Raw genomic sequence first — 16,891 nt, 5'->3', positions numbered from 1 at the left:
ACTTCTAGGCATTGTGGTATCCCATTGATTAGTGTAATGAAGTACTGTTGACTTGAGGGCATCTACAGCTTGTATAAGGCTGCAGTTCAATTTATGTTACAATTATAATGTAATGTAGTGATTCAGTTTTTGGTTCACATCAAGGAGAATGACCACTGATCCCTGATTCAACTTAGATGCTGTAATTCATAATTCAGAATAATATAGACCAAAAGCCTAATTTCATTCCAGACATACATACCTTTACTCTTTCCTTCTCATAAAGTAATAAATATCTCTACACAATATGTATGTGGTTCAGCTAAACACGAATACAGCTTGGTCTAGGCCAGCTGCCTAGCTGAGTCCCCCCAGTAGCCAACACTGACCAGGAGAAGGTGTGGAAAGCATCACTGAAGTACTCTTTCATCACACCACCCAGGTAGCACTGAAACAGTCCTCCAGGGGTATTTCTTTGTCAGCAGTTGCTGTAATTTTGTATAACAGAAGTCATGGTTTCATAAATTGAACCCACAGCCTTAGCATACAGTAGAAATCCAGGAGGAAGTTTAAAGAGTGTGTTGGGATTTAAACTCATTGCTGTGGTTCAGGAGTGGTTTTTGTTACGTGGGGAGGGGGTAAAATGGTTGTTAAAATGTGGATTCCTCTTTTTTCAGTACTCCCCTAGCATGACAATGAGTGTGTGATCCATTTACAAGTCTCGTCATGAAGAACACAGTGAGTTGGCCCTCTTCAGAGAGCTACTGCAGAAGAAAATTATTTGTCCCAGTGTACAGTTTAACAAAAGGATCTCAGACACAATCAGACCCACCTTTTTTTTTTTTTTTTCTACCATCTCCCCCGTTTTGTCAAGACAGTGGGTCCCAAACATGATTGAGACAACTGTAAAGAGTGGCGTAACAGAACAGCCCAAGATGGAACTGCAAACAATTATTGTGTATGTACATGTGTGAGTTAATGTATATGTATGTGTGTGTGATAGGGAAATACACACATACATATATAGACCCGCAGGACATTGTAAAATATTATCACATGGCATCTTAAGTAGAAATGAGAAGTAGGGAATTTTTTCCATAATTTCTTTTTTTCTCTCCACGTTTACATTTTAATTATTAAAATTTGCTTTCCCTCTCCCCTCCTGAATTGTTTATGTTGCATATATCACTGCTTTATAAGTTATTTTTAAGGTGAACTCAAATGATAAATTCTTCTGATTTTGTAAATGTCTGCCAATATGGATAGGAATAAAATTGCTTATAAGAGCTTTCATTAACTTGTGTTTGATGCCAGTTACCCTGTGAATCACAAACTGTACTGTCTCAAGAAATAGAAGAAAGCTCATCTTAATTTTTTGAAGAAATTTAATAATTTTCACCTAGTTTGGTGATTTTTTTAATACTTTGCCTTTAAAAAAAAAAAAGCACTGAAGGTTATTTTTCTTCTTTAATTGAAGCCTAATATCTGCAATATCTCTTTTGAATGGAAGTCTGAATTTGATACAAGCTTCTTACTTTATATAGAGTACTATAAGGTTACTGCAAGTGAGCTCTGATTGTTATAGAATCTAGCAATAAAGTGTCAGGACTTCTGCCCTTGGAAATGAGTTTTCTATTGAGCATGATCTTCCTTAGAGGGGGTAGTTAGTGCAAATACATTAGAGTCCTCATCACCAAAACCTTTTCTAACAATTTATTCATATATTTCCCATTTTCAGTGATTCTCTACTGAATTGTAACAGTCCATGGTCCTAATTATAAACAGTATTTCCCAAGCCCATTCAGAAAATCAGGTCATCCTGCTACTTGGGTGGTGTCTGTTTTTCACCACGTTTACCAGAAGGAATTCCTTTAAAACTTAGCTGTAAACAATGAGTTTGTGTTTTGGTTTTTTTTTCCTAACCAAAATGTTGGAGTAAACATTTAATGACTACTAGCCTCGTATGGGTCTTACTTTTTGCCATGAACAGGAGAAAAGGCTTAGGCCATTTTCTAAGGAAGCCAATTAGACATGAAAGCTGAGGACAAAAGGGAGAAAAGGCATATAGCCTTAAAGGAAATGCTTCTGAAAGCAATCCATGTCTCTTCAGGGAAAGTCTAAAGTGAAGAATATGGTACATTTAGTTCATAATAACTGCCAGTTCTCCTGAAGGAAAAAAATACATTTTCAGTTGTATAGAGATCAAAAGGTTGATGATTTTTTGCCACAGACAAAAAGCAAAGTCCCTTCCTTGGACTTCTTTTATAGAACAGCCAGTTACAGAGGAGGAGCAGTTCTGAGATGTAGTTATGTCCATAAAGTCTTGCAAGATTTTTTTCATGAATTTGTGATAAAGAAGCATGTGTAATGGACTCATTGTGATGGTAGCTGCCCATAAAGGGATGTGTAAGGAATGCTAATTTTTATTTTCATACATTACTGTAATATATGACTATATTAGTTATTATAATAACGCATGAAAATAAAAATCTGTAACACTTTTAACTCTCTTCTTAGAGCTATTCAAAGGTGAAACTCTTGGAGGCTTAGAAATGTTGAAATGTCAAAGATTTTGGTAGCATTACTTTTTAGTAAATAATACTTTGATTAGCTGTAAACATAAACTACGTAGTCATGGCATGGCTTCCTGGACTTTACTCCAAGTGGTGATGAGAGTAATATCCATTGGTTATCTTTGAAAAACACTTTGCCATTTCAAAAGATGCTCGGATTCCCTACTGTTAACTCTAGCTACAAAAAACACAAAATCAGACCTAATTCCCTCAGACCTTTCACTGTTGTCACTAATAGCATCTCTATTATCCTTAGTAGCCTTCTAAAAGGGGCTTTAGGACTCTTTTCTGCCCAGTTTCAGTCAGTGTCACTGCGTCTGGTCTAAGGTAGATGGATTTGTCTGGACTGTGCACCATGAGCCATGCAACAGGTAAATGTGGCCTCAAGTGAGCTCATAAAAGGTCAAGTGCATCCAGGCTCTGTTGTGCATCTCCAAGGGAAGCCCTGTCCTGTGCCATGCCACCCTGGGCCTTCTGCAGGCAAGCAGAGTGTCCCCTGACCACATCTGTCCTGGCATTCCTGAGGGCTCTCGTACAGGACACAGTACAGGCTCTCCTGAAGCTTCTTACTCTGGCAAAATGAAGCAGAATTTGGGCTTAGTATTAACCAGACTCTTTTTTCTTTTTTTCCTCTCTTTAAATTTGGTATTATCTGCTGTGCTTACAGGCACCTGTTAAGGGTGAAAGTCTGGCCATTGAAGTAAACCCATGTAAAGAAACCCTTAAATGGAACTGCCAACACATTTTGAGTATCATTATCAAAATACATTATCCTAATTTACTTAACAAGAATATAACATCCTTTCAGGCATGTAATTTTTCTCCTGTAGTTCTTTTGAACTCCCTTCTGTACAATTTTTCTTACTGCCAGAATATCTTTTTTCCCCCTTTCAATTACTTTTCTAAAACATTTACATCAAATTTAACATGGTTGCATTGATCCTGCAACATTAATCTCAGTAAATTCCTGGCTTCAAAATTACCAGGATCAGACACTCATAGCAGTCTCTCTGTGCCCTGGTATTGCAAGTTACTACCTATGTCCAGCACTTCTCATACCCCACAGACTGGTGGGACTAAAGATGTGCAAACCTGAAAAAAAATTGTATTTGGGAGATTTGCTTGAGTGCTCAATGCATATCCTACTATTAGAATTTTGATCAGATGTAAGGAAGCCTAATAATCATCTTGCTTTCTGTAGGGAATGCTTACATTCCTTGTGCTTATATACATCAGTACAGCTATTTACACACCCATTGTTAAAATTGGGGGTTTATAACCATATATAGGTTCTGCAGTTGAACCACTGAAGAACAATCCTATGTGCTAAGCTGTCAGTTTTAAAATTACAAGTATCCCGTTGGGTTGTGTTTTGATTTGTTTTTTTATTATTACTATTAAGCATGCCCAGAGCTTTTTGCTTCTTCATTTGTTTTCTTTCTTTTGCTTATAAATCCTCATAGGATTTTCATGGAAAGAAAAACTATTTCCAAGTATTACTCCCACATATGTTTCTAATGCACTAGATATCAACATGTAATATAACTGCAGTTTGTTTCTCTCCTTATGCAACAGCATTGTTGATAATGGCAGAACTTGTCCAGCTCTGAGAGGAATTTTATTTTAAGTGGCACAGGGTAGTTTTCCTCACTCAGTTTTTAAATAGATTTCTCTCTTTATGATATAAATAAATAGATCACGATTCTTTAAATGGGACTTTTGGCCAAAGTGACTTCTCTTTTAAAAAGAGAAGTGATGAAATCTTAAAAGTAGCAGAAATAGGGTGCAATGGATTTTGCATACTGTGAGAACTCTGCCAAATATCAGCTGAAATCAGCTGAAATTGGGAATCACTTGTGAATTGCACAGTATCATCCGTGTTGCATAAACCTATGAAAAGAAGTATTCACACCCAGATTTTCTCTCCATGCCTGAACAGGGATTAGGACAAGGAATAAGCTGTGTGAATCACAAGTAAAGCATGCAGCCTGAGGTATGCATTGAAAATACTTCGATGCTTGCATTTATGGGTTGCATGATTTTCTTCATTGCCTGAGCATTCAGAAGATCTGCAGTCCCACTCTGTCCCAGCCCCTCCACTGCCAAGTGAGATTGTTGGATGTAGAAAAGGTGACAATAACCTTATGTGCTGCCAGTGACACAAATCTGCCTCAGCTTGACTCAGAGGCATCTCAGAGTGACAGTCCAGGGGTCAGGCAGTCATCCATCAGCCTGTGGCTGAGGCCACATTTGCTTTTTTTTTATTTGGAAGCCCTCTGCTCACAGACCACCAGTGAGTCATGTATTCAGAGACAATAACAACTTTCAGCTCTCCCTAGAATAGAAATAAATGCCCCATGTCCCTAGATATCCAGCTGTTGGTTTCCTTTGCAACAGACATGCACAATGAAATCTGTGCAGGCTAATGATTTCCTGTATTTAAATAATCCAGGTTAGGAAGAACTGACTAGAATCATGCTTCTTTATCAGCAGCAATTGATGCATCAGCAGGACAGCTCCTTGAACTGGCTAAAAGTAATGTGACTTTTCCCCTGTTCTGTGGCTAGCAGATGAAATACTATATGTAAAAATGATTTGGAATTAGGTACTTTAATGAGGGACCATTTGTTACAATATTCAGTGTTGTATTCTTTTTTCCCCCTGTACCAGTGAAAATGGGTTTTCAGCTTATGTGCATTGCACCAATTTATATTTCTTAGATCTTAATTTTTGTGTTATATCCTATTGCTAGTCAACTCTGATTCTTTGTTATTTTTGTGGTTTCTAAATATGGACTGGATTCTTTAAGATTTGAGTTCACATTTGGAGAATGTAAAATAGACCTCAGTGATTTAAAAAAATAACATAAACACACACACAAAAAAAATCCTACCACAACATCAGTATAGGTAAATCTGGTTTTCTTTAATTATATTACTGTAAGTGATGTCCCAAACACTCTTCATTTTGATTGAGCCCTAAGGATGGGAATCCTGACAAGGCACATCTTTCAAACAAAACCCCCAAAACCCAACAGTGGTAGCTCATTTCTCTTTACACTTATCACATTAAGGATCTAATTCAGGATTTAATGATAAAAAAAAACCTATAAAAATCAGTACACTCAGAAATAAATTACTGGCTTAGTCTGATGAGCTGCTGCTCATGGCAATTGTCCTGCTCAAATTTTGATGAAACCACTCATATAAGGTAATTTATTTTTTTTTTAGGATTTCACCCTGATCTAGGTGAAATATATAATTTGTCTGAGATGTGATGTTATTTGGCAGATACATAAACTGAGTACATAAAGTAAAATAGAGGGTTTGCTGAAATTACCATATTTTAAGAATATAAGCAGTATCCTTTAAGAAAGTGGTCTGCTAATATGCTAAAACGATGCTTGAGTATGGACAGTTTAGAAGTTCAAATTAAGTCTTCCCTAAATAGCCTTTATTTTTATTACCAGGGCAGGAGCATGTTTATATATCAGTAATAATGATATGTGAAATGGATTTGGCTTTCTTCTGTTTCTTATTTTATTACAGCATTGTTCACTTCCACATTAACTATTTTTGTGAACTTGTCTTTACATCTTGTTTCCAATTTTGCAGCCATAGTTTCCCTCAACATAGCTATCAGCTTTGCAATTTTAGTCCAAACTTCTATTTGGTCACTATTTTCCATCTAAGCTTAAAAAGTGTAAGAGCCTCTCATGTAATGGGAAAACTTGCCATAAAAATGTGTAAAGGTTTTATTTGGTACATGTTTTCACATTTAATAAAAATGCGATTTTCAGTTATAATTTGAAATGGTCACTTTCTAGCCACTATATAATCTCTATGTGCTAAAGAAATTGAGAAAACAAATTACCTTTTTTATATGTACGTTTGAATTCAGCATCATAAGTATTTGCTGAAAGACATGGTTTTGGAGAAATTAGATGAAAATTACTGTGTAGTTGCTATGCTAGACTTAATACTGAAAGCTCCTTCCACATCCCCAAAAGTGAGCGGCCTGACGTCTGATATGAGTGACTTTGTTAAAGCCTAATTCACAAATAGTAATTTAATTTGTTGATTCTGTGTTTTCACTGTATCTCATGGACAATTCAGGGTCCCTCTTACCTGTGCCGGGGTTCTGTTGCTGTATCTCTCAGAGGAGTAACTGTGTGGTCAATCAGTCCTGTTCACCAGGTCTGGTAATTAAAGGGCTGGATAAAATATCCAACCAGGTGTGCACTCAGAAACCAGGTATTTGTATGCTACCTCGCTGTTCTCTTGAGAACTTGTTCATTTCTTCTTGCAGTTAGGCTTGGGGGCTCCCTTGAGATTTTACAGGACTGAGAGAAGAAGTTCATTTTGCCAAGAGAAAATTCTGGCAGTTTAGCACCAGCTTTCATAGGGGATCAGCACAAAACATGGGGATTTTGAAAGGTGATGCATTTTCTCAATACCCTGGGTGTACTAGGAAATAGATCATAAAATTTAGAAGCTTGGTCTGTTACAGAGATACACACAGTCCCTCAGATTAGGGGGGAATTAGGAGAATAAGCATGGCAAAACCTGTGTTTGTCCCTGTAGAGTGAAATCATCAGTAATCACTCTTGATGTGAGGAATTACAGAACAACTGCTCTCATCCTTGAGGAGCCAAATTATCAACTGGATGAACTGGATATTTGTAGGCTTTATTTCTGGTGTTCAGTCTTCATGGTTGCTTCTCTCTTATTTGGATTTTCCTATTAAATGTACTGTGCCAGATCTTTGCACAAAAATAAGAACAATTTGCCCAATAAACACGCAGCAAGTTGTTCACAACTGTAACTAGAGTCCAGTGGTAGAGAGTTTATTTCATTAGAGACACTGAACATAACAACAAATGCGTGGCAGTGCAATATCCTGAGAGCTCTTACTGTTTGAGATAAGGAAAGATAGCATCTCATGGACTCACGCAGTAGACGAGATTATTTCTAACAGTGACATAACATAGTTTGAAACAAAAACTGATGTTTACCATGCAGATTGGAGTTAAAAAAAAAAAACACAACAAAAAAACACAAAGCATAAAACCCAAACAGAGCATGTTTAATTGAAGTAGAAATTTACTAAAGCTATTACTTGCTAGGAGATTTTAAGAAGTATCCTCCTGATAACAGGCATGTTAGCAGCAAAACTGGTAGCTGCTCTCTGCACAGGAGTGGGGCTCCTGCAGAATCTGTAATCCCCAGCAGGGGCTGAGTTTCTTGGTCCAGGCAGCTCATAGATCAGGGACTGCCAACCCACAGACCACACCTTTTATTACAGATGAGTGAAGTGCAGGTGCCCTTCTGGTGGATGCCAAAGTTGACTTCCAGCAGGAGCAGAGTGTCCAGCAGTTTTGTGGAACAGAAAAGAGGTGTTTGCTGAATTGCCACTTGAAAACAAGACATTGAAAAGCAGGTCTAGGGTATTCTCAGGTCTGTTCTCATTTTTCTGATTAACTCTTTAAGTTTGCTTTGGTTTACATTTACATTAATGGCTAAGGAAGAGAATAAAAGTTTCTAAACCAGAGCTAAAATCCAAACATGGAAAAGTGGCATGAATAAAGTGGAAGCTGGAGCTTTCTGTTAGTTAAGAATCTAGTAATTTTTTATTTTCTTTTTTAATTAAAAAAAATTTTTTTTTTGTAGGTCAAAAAGGATCCATAAAATAAACTTCTGTAGCCTTGTAGTGGCGATTTGAGAAGTGTGAATCAAAATGCTGTATATGCTTAGAAACCAATTTTGAGGGCTTGTTTTTTTGTGGCAAGTATCCCCTTGCAAAAAATGTGGTGCATCTCTTTTGTGCATGTTTGCCTAAAACCATGAAAGCAAATCAATTTTTTATGGATTGTTGTTCATGCATCAGGAAAACACTTGTTTCTGGTGGGGAGAGGAGTAAGATTTGAAAGCTGGTGGGCTAGCATATTTATGTGAATTACTTAAAGCATTGGTAAACTATTGTCAACTTTGTTCACATTGCACAAGATACTCTGTGTAGTCTACTGCTGGCATTATAACCTCAGTGATCCATGCATATTCTGTAAATCCTTGCAGGTTTTGTGTAAGAAACCTTGTCACCATTGCTTACTACTGTAAATTTTTGTTCTGAAGCAAGAGGTGGCTTTTGATTGTACAGCCATGTGTATTATATACTACAACAGTACTTGTTCTGTCCTTAAAACTTGCTGTTCACATATAGTTAAAGCTTTTTTGAGCACGCTTAGTGGTTTCAGAATTTGTTTCAGACAGCAGATTTATTTGCCATTTATAGGAGCGTTAAATCAAGTGTAACGTGAAACAATTCAACCTTGTTCACATCCATTTTTCAGAGCTTGGGGGTTGGATAAGGGGCAGCTGCAGGTTACCACATTTCATGGCTCTGTACAAGCTGTATGCTTTCCAGCTACAGGTGCCTGCAAGCCTGAGATCAGACCCTGTGCAGGGAGCTGCACAGCAGAGCAGATCTTTTCTCCTGCTGTCCCCAGGCCAAGGCAGGCTACAAACAAAGATACTAATTTTCCTCTGCTGTCTCTTTCTTTTTTTTCCCCCAAAAAACCTTTTACATCAATGACAGGATAGAAAACCATCTCCAAGGTATGCAGGGGGTAAGGAAGCACTGCATCTGTATTGCATCCTTGTCCCCAGCTACCACAGGCTTTATGTGCAGCAATGTTTTAAGGATAATTTAATTCTTTGCCTGGTTATCAAGATAGAAAAATAATCTGAATTCTTGGGCCCTGGGTTCTTTTTTATTAGTATTACATGATTACAATGAAGACCTGAAAATGTGTATCTGTTCTTTGCTGGTTTCTGAGATCAGAAATTAAAGTCCTGTCTGGACTGAAAAACAATGATGGGAAAAGTAAAAAAGCTAGGAAAGTGGAAGGGGATTCTTACTTGGATTATTTTAAATTCTATGTTTTACTTGTTTTAATTGAGAGTTTAAATGACTAGATTAATCTTTTGAATAAAGGCAGTCTTTGTTAGTGACTTTGCACCTTCACCCTTATATGTAAAATTTTGAGTACTTGCAATAAATCTTCCTCACACCTCCAAGCCACTCTGTAGATAAATTGCCTATATTCCTAAAATAAAAACAAAACAAAACAAAACAAAACCACAATGAAATGTTTCTGCAGATTACTTCAGACCTTTACAGAGAACAACAGGGTAAACTCAATCCCATAATCCCAACTATTTCCAGGTCACATTTAAACAATTAGGCGGGGTATTTTAGACAAAGAATGACTTTGAACATCATAAATGAATGTAATGTTCAAACTCCAGTCTTTGGAAGTAGAGAAAACCTCAGTAATTTTCCAAACCAGCAAGAATTAAATTTGTCAGTAATTATTAGTGTAGAAAATGCATGCAAAACTTGATACTGCCTCTGACCTTAAGCATTAATACTGATAATATTGGGGATCTCACAGAATTTGTGTATTTCAGAACAGCTGTATTTCTTCTCAGTGTGTACTTCATTTTCAACAGCTACAGCAAAGAGCCAGTCCATGCCACATGGAAAGAGTTCAAAAGCATGGCGATACAAAATGCCCATAGCATCATAAACGTGCAGATGTGTGTATGTGTTGTGTTAGGATGAGTAATCACTGCTTCCCCAGACCTTGTGTGTAACTTCTAAAAGCAGCCTCTGGGATGGTTTCAGAAGGGCAGTAATCTGTGCTGGTGAGAGGTCCCGACAGCAATCCCTTTCCAAGTGCTTTAAGGTCTTGATTTGGGGGATTGTAACTATCCCAGCTGCAGCCCTTGGAAAGGGATGGACCAGATCTCTGCAGACAGCGTTACTGTGGTTTAGCAAAGCCCTTTATAGCAGGTTCCACCTCAGGCTTGCACCATACACTTACATTGCTGTAGTTTAACTCGATGTGTTTCTTTGTTAACTGCTGGCACAAAATCAGAACAGCAGCTTTACCAGTTCTTGTTGCAAGCTGAGGAACAGCTGAATTTTTTTTTTTTTAAAAAGAACATTGTAACTCGCACCTTTTCATCTTCATGAAGTGTCCATGTTCTTACAGCTGGGCCTGAGACAGCAGCTGCCTTCCAAGTTGCCATATAACTACATCACATAAAAGTGGTGTAATTTTTTTGTGTTTAATAGGAGCGGTATTGATATATTTCCTTTATCTTCCAAGTTGTGAGTCATTCAGTATTGAGAATTATATATGCATCTTGTGTAGCTATGAGTAGAAAAATTGAGAATAATTTTTTTTTTTTTTAATACGCTAGTACAATCCGTGCTCTGCTGTTCAATATTTTGAGTGCTGAACTTTACCAAAATGTTATCTTCATGAATTCTCTTAGCCTCATCAGCATGAAAGTGAGTATGAATTTCCAGTCACTGCTTCTGGGTTCTCAGTGAATTCTGAGCTGGAGGTAAAACAGTTGCAGTGGGAAAAGATTGCTGTGGCAGCCACTTACTGACAACTTTTCAGATGCATCAAGCCATTCTATCTGTCATCTGACACTTCCAGTTTTCTCAGTGGATCACCATGTTCATTAATATCTTGATAGCTATTGTCAGCCAGTGGAGGGGAGGTGGGCAAGCTCACCACCCAGGAAGGCTAGAAATGTAGCACGTAATGAGATATCTTCCCCAGCAATCATTTATTTTCAGTGCTTACCTTTCAACTAATACTTGTAGCTTCAGTTATTATTTTACCATTCAGTATCTTGAGGTGATATGAGCAGAAATATATGAATATATATAATTTACAAAAATATAGGCTTGTATTGTGCCTTTGTAATTCTCTTCAGCTTCAGTATCTATAAGCTATGAGCAGAAAAACTTCTTTCCTGTTTTGGGGTGTTCCTTACTAGATAGTAGGTGATGGCTTCGTTATAATACTGGCTATTTGAGTCTTCTGAGGCTAATGTTTTATCTTTTCCCAGGTGAAGATGCCATAGTATTCTCACCAGATGTAAGCACAATAACATATCACTGCGGTGCATGCCATCTCTTAGCTTCTCTCTACAGTGCTTGCATGTTGGGAAAAAATTAGAAATAGCTGTATAAATTGCTACATTGTTTACCCAATACAGTTGTTTTTCTGCATCCCTTTTTCTGCTGGAAACTCCCATCAACTTTAAAATTCATGATGGTGTTGAAAGGGGGGTTTGGAAGCACAAAGGATGCAGGCAGCAACTGGTCAGTAGTTTACAGGCTGCTGTAAATTAACGTCTTCTCAGCAAAGAAATGTAGCACTTTAGCAGTAACTTCTTAGTGAAAACACTGAGCGTGCTTATCACTTAAGATTTTAAGAAAAAAAGTGTCAGACCGTGTAATTGTATCTCATCTAATTTTGACATTTAACCAGTAATATTAGGCAAGATATGAACCTCAGTTTTATCTACGTGTTCGTGCAGAACCAACCAATGCAGAACTGGAAGGTGAACAGCCATGTTTTAATATCACAGCTACACAAGAAATCACAGTTTTCAAGAGTTTTGGTTTAGTTTTCTTTATCACTATTGCATTTTTACCATGGAAGTATTTTTCTATCTGAGGCTTCCTTTCAGCAACCAAAATAGTCTGTAGCCTTCTGCACTGTGAAAGGCAAACCCTGTGAAGAAACAGGGGCTTTGCACTTGCCCAGCGAATCAGCAGAAATTTCATCCAAGCCATAAAAGCCTCTTATGTTATTCTGTGTTTATGTAATTAAAGCAATTAAGGATAGAAGCGTCAGGAATAACAAGGCCTCTCTGTCCTCCATTTTACTCTCTTGTCTGTACGTCATAGGGATTTAAGAGTTCTTTTTTCAAGGCTCAGCTGTGTCTCTTTAAACCAGTGCAGTCTAAGCATTGTGTGAGATTCATTTTATGGGGATAGCATTGGAGTGTGAAAGATTTACTTTTGGTAGCAAGGAGTAAGACATGTCCCTGTGGACATGGACACTTGGAAATGAGTCTGATACTGAGAATTAAAAAAAAATAATCAAGATGGTACCAGTATATCAGACTCTGTAGTACAGTGGGTTTTTTTGTTTGCTTTTTTTTTTTTTAGCTTTTGTCATTTGTATTTTATTTCACAGGAGAGGAGTTGGGGAATCTCAGATCACATGGGGAACTTTAGAAGTTTATCACTCAACAATCATTTTATAAAGTCTAACTTCAAAATGCACTATGATTTATTACAAAAATATTTTTTCTTCTGTTTGCTGATATGGTTGTTCCATTTTGTGATAAGTTAAACTAAGCAGTTAATTTGTTGCACTGCCTAGCTGCATGAATTCATCCAGTGTACATATGTACCTGTGCAGCATTACTTTGGGTTTTGTATTTGAATTTGCAGTATTGATTATTATTTTTGTATTTTACTTTGCCTCTGTTATTGGAATTGTAGTAAACATAATTTATACATATGATTTTACAACTGTTTTGCAACTGAAAAGTCTTCTTTAAGTTGTAAAGTTTTATTGATGGATACTCATTAAAATGGTATAAGAATTATATTAACAATTGTTTTGTGTTTTGATGCTCTCTGTACATAAATATATGTCTATTTATCTGTCTAATGGTGCTTGTGTCTTGCAATTTTGGATACATTTTAGAATAAAGTTTCATTTTACAAGAAGCACTTGTATTTTCAAAAGCTGTGTCAAAGAAAACCCCAACCTTTTGCCAGGAATAACTAGAGTTATGAAAGAAACATGAGCTTCTAAAACATTTATCACTTCAGGCAATGATACATTTATTTCAAGAATATATAGAAGTACATAGTCTACAGATGCACAGCTTCAGGTTGTAGTTGATTTACTGACAGTTGGTACCAACATCTATATTTTAAAAACTGCCAAAAAGGTGCATTTTGGTGTTGTGTCCTACAGCTGCCAGCTCCGTTGCTAAGTAAAGGTTTGTGAACATTTTAACCATGTCACAATTATACATTAGTCTGCTACTTACAAGGAACACTAAAGCTATCCAGCCTTGCCTACATCTGTTTAACTTCAGAAAGAATTTTGGTAGAAACCAGGTTCTTAATCAGGCCTCCTTTGCAGCCTCCTTGTTCTACACCATTTCTCAGAATAAATTCTGAAATAAAATGCAGATCTGGAGCAGTTATGCTATTAGTTGAGTGGGCTGCTAGCTGTCTATGTGCTGCATGATTGAATAGTACTTCTTGCTAGCTCTTTACTTTGTAGAAGATTTATACACATCTAATACTGAGCACATCTTTTATTAATAAAATGCCTTACATATTCTGGCACAGTTCCTCTGCAGGCGTTGCACTGTGTCTTGTTCCTCACATTCATGAAATACACTTTTGTGCTACACAAAGCTTTCTAACTTATGATGCTTCAATTACAAATGCATATTATTAGGACATGATAACCTAATAACCATGTGAATTGTTCACTGACAAAAACTTCTTTAAAAAAATGCATCATCAACCAACAGTTCTGAAGGGTGCTGAATTTCTTAGTTAACCAAACTTTTAAAATTGAGCTCAGTTTAGTTCTTCACCAGTTATTATTTCAAAATAATTATTTCACCAAAATTGGTGCCCAGGTGATGTGTGGGTTTGCATGTAAGGTGTCCTCTACCTGCCTTTGACCATTTTTTCCTGTCACCACAGTGAGCATCAAGAAAGAGAAATCTGATGGTTCACGAAAATACCTCCCAAAGACTTCCTGAGCCAGATGGTGTTGGTCCAGGTACCTTCATCTGGTAGTGATGCCAGAGGTACAGGTTGTGCTGTGCCACAAAAGGTCTTTTCAACTGGAAAACTGTTAGAAAACATAAATCTACTCTGTGATCTTCAGCTAGTAACTTAATTTAACAAATTTTCAATCTATGAAACACCAATGATGACCTTGCAGGTGCTTTCTGAGGATAAATAAACTGAGGGCTCTAAAATACTCAGTTTCTCCACTGGAGACCATGTAAGCTACAGGAGTCTAATCAACTGAAGAGAAAGGAGTCAGTGAAGCTAAGTGAAGACAGAAAATATAGTCTGTTACATCAGGAGACAGGGTCCAAGAAGAGGAGCTGAAAGGGGAAATGCAGCTTGTGAAACCAGCAGATATTTTTGGAAAAGGGCATTTTAGCCTGTGATTTCCCTTACCTCACTCTCCAGGGTAGGTCTGCCAGGTGTCAACAGCAGTGGAAGCCACATGCACTGCTCATTTGGATCCGGGGTGGCTGTTCTTGTTCTGGCAGGGCAGCTCCTACTTCCATGGGTATCTTATCAAATTACACCCTTCCCTTAGAGATCAAGAGATGTGTACAGCTCTGATGTGTGTTTTTCAAATACCATCTTTCCCTTACCTCAACAGACATGAGAGAAGGTACATTTTCTGTTTCTCTAAAACACCTCCATACCAGGTGGGGGAAGAAGGGTTGGAGGTCTGCTGACCACTCACCCCAGGCATGTACTCATCCACATACTTCAGAAAGTTTTAGGTGTCAGCAGATTGAGATTTTGCTTTCCCTTCTGTGATAGTAACAGCTTCGTAGCTCATAATCTCACATCAGAAAACAGTGTATTATGGGCCACTGGTGTTATGGAGGTGAAAGCTGCCTGTGAAAGAACAACAAATAAGCATGATCTTAGAAAAAGCATAACGAAGTAAATCTACAATGAAATTTACAGAGGTCGGGGGAAAAAAAAGTTATTTAAGTTACTTTTTTTAATAGAAAAATGTTTAGCTCTGTTTAAAGACTCTTCCTTCTGAGATGCAGGATCCATGTCAGAAGTTGATACTTGAAGTTTTTTCGTCTGAATGGAACAGATGAGGAAGAAAATACCAGCTGCCTACTGTATACAAACCCTCTACAGGTGGCAAGACAGAGCTGTGCCACTGCCACTTCCAAGAATCTGTTTCTTCCCTTCACAGGAGCAGTCAAAGAAGGAAAGAGAAATCTGTACAAACTTTTCTTTTTCTGAAGCAACATAATAGAAATAAATCTATGGATAGCAGAGCACACTGATTTTCAGAGCCGGTATCATCTGGGATGTAACGAGTGTGATGGTACAGCCCTCCTGTTGCTTGCTAGAAGAGTATGTGACAAAGAAGATATCTTGTTATAGGGCAGTGAGAGTAACAGACTGTGAAGGAAGAAAATCCCTACTGCACTGGAAAACTTGTCTTGGTGAGGTAGGCTGGTTAAGACTCAATTTTTCTGGCTGTTATGGGTTAGCTCTGGATCTTTAGCAATGTTGAAATGAACAAGAATTAATGGTATAAATGCACTTATGTACTTACCAAACATGGGAAATCTGTCACTGGAATAACAGGTCACAAGTCATAGCTAGATGATAAAGAAGAAAGGCTGTAAGGAAAGCCTACAGAGAACAGTCTTGCTGCTCTACTGGAAACCATGCCATAAACATTATCTAGGGGGGGTGTGGGCTGTGTGTGTGAGAGGGAGGGAGGGGGGAAATAGCACAGAATACAAAACAAGCTTTGCAGTCTTAATTTAAAGATTATTTGCAGGTTACACACTACTCTGCATGGAAGCAACACATCTTCTGCACTGACCAGCCCTGCCTTAACAGCTGACAAGCCCAGATAGCATCTCCAGACAGCCCTCTTCACGTGGTTGAGCCTTCAGTAATAATAAAGCTGTATTCGTGGCAACAGGAAAACATTCACCTGACTGACTGGCTCAAAAGCCTTGCTCTACCCTTCCTCAGCAGTGCTTGTATTTTCATAGCTTGTGAGGGCAGAAATGTCCTGCACTACCACGATAGCCATGTGAGGAGGAGGAGAAGGCAAGGATGAGGACCTTTTGAGGTCCCTGGTTATTAGCTTCTGTGGAAATATGTGACAAGGGCCATGGCCACTGAGGTAGGTGTCAAAATGTCCATACCATGTCCAGCATCTCCAAAGTGTCCTGCAGAGGTGTTGCCCCACCAAGCCACAACACCTTCATCACTGCCTGGAGATGGGAACGTGCCTGCCCCTCGGACCACCTTGCCAGGCTGCCAAGTGGGTGACAACACAAGCGAGTTAAGACTTAGAAAAATAAAAATACGAGCCGGGTTGTAACAATGAGCACGCCCAAACCCGCCAGTGGCAGCAGCAGCAACAGCTCTCTGTGGCTGTGCCATCGCAGAGTGACTGTGACTGATGATGCCACGATATTCAGACGGCCTCGGAGGCCCCGGGGGATGGAAACGGGCAGACGGGTACAAAAGACCCAGACCCAGACCCGCTGCCGTCCTCCGCTCCCCTGCGCTGCCCCGTCCGCACCGTCCTTGCTCCATCTCTCCCGCCTCCCCGCAGCGGCCCGGCCCCCGCCAGAGGAGGTGTTTCCAGCCTCAGCCCGGGGCATTGGGGCGGGACCGAACCGCCTTAT

At 38.5% G+C, this 16,891-nt stretch overlaps 1 protein-coding gene across 3 annotated transcripts in view; it reads left to right on the top strand.

Moving 5' to 3' along the window:
* SSBP2 (single stranded DNA binding protein 2) overlaps window positions 1–13,163 on the top strand; it is a 189,493-nt gene extending 176,330 nt beyond the window's left edge. For all 3 annotated transcript variants that reach the window (XM_030466779.1, XM_030466778.1, XM_030466777.1), the window contains one exon: window positions 657–13,163. In XM_030466779.1, the coding sequence (XP_030322639.1) occupies window positions 657–686 (30 nt within the window). In that variant the 3' untranslated portion in view covers window positions 687–13,163. The remainder of the gene's footprint in view (window positions 1–656) is intronic.
* The last annotated feature ends 3,728 nt before the right edge of the window (window positions 13,164–16,891 follow it).

Source organism: Calypte anna, chromosome Z, assembly GCF_003957555.1.
Source record: "Calypte anna isolate BGI_N300 chromosome Z, bCalAnn1_v1.p, whole genome shotgun sequence".
NCBI lineage: Eukaryota > Metazoa > Chordata > Aves > Apodiformes > Trochilidae > Calypte > Calypte anna.
This window is presented reverse-complemented; position numbering and strand designations above follow the sequence as displayed.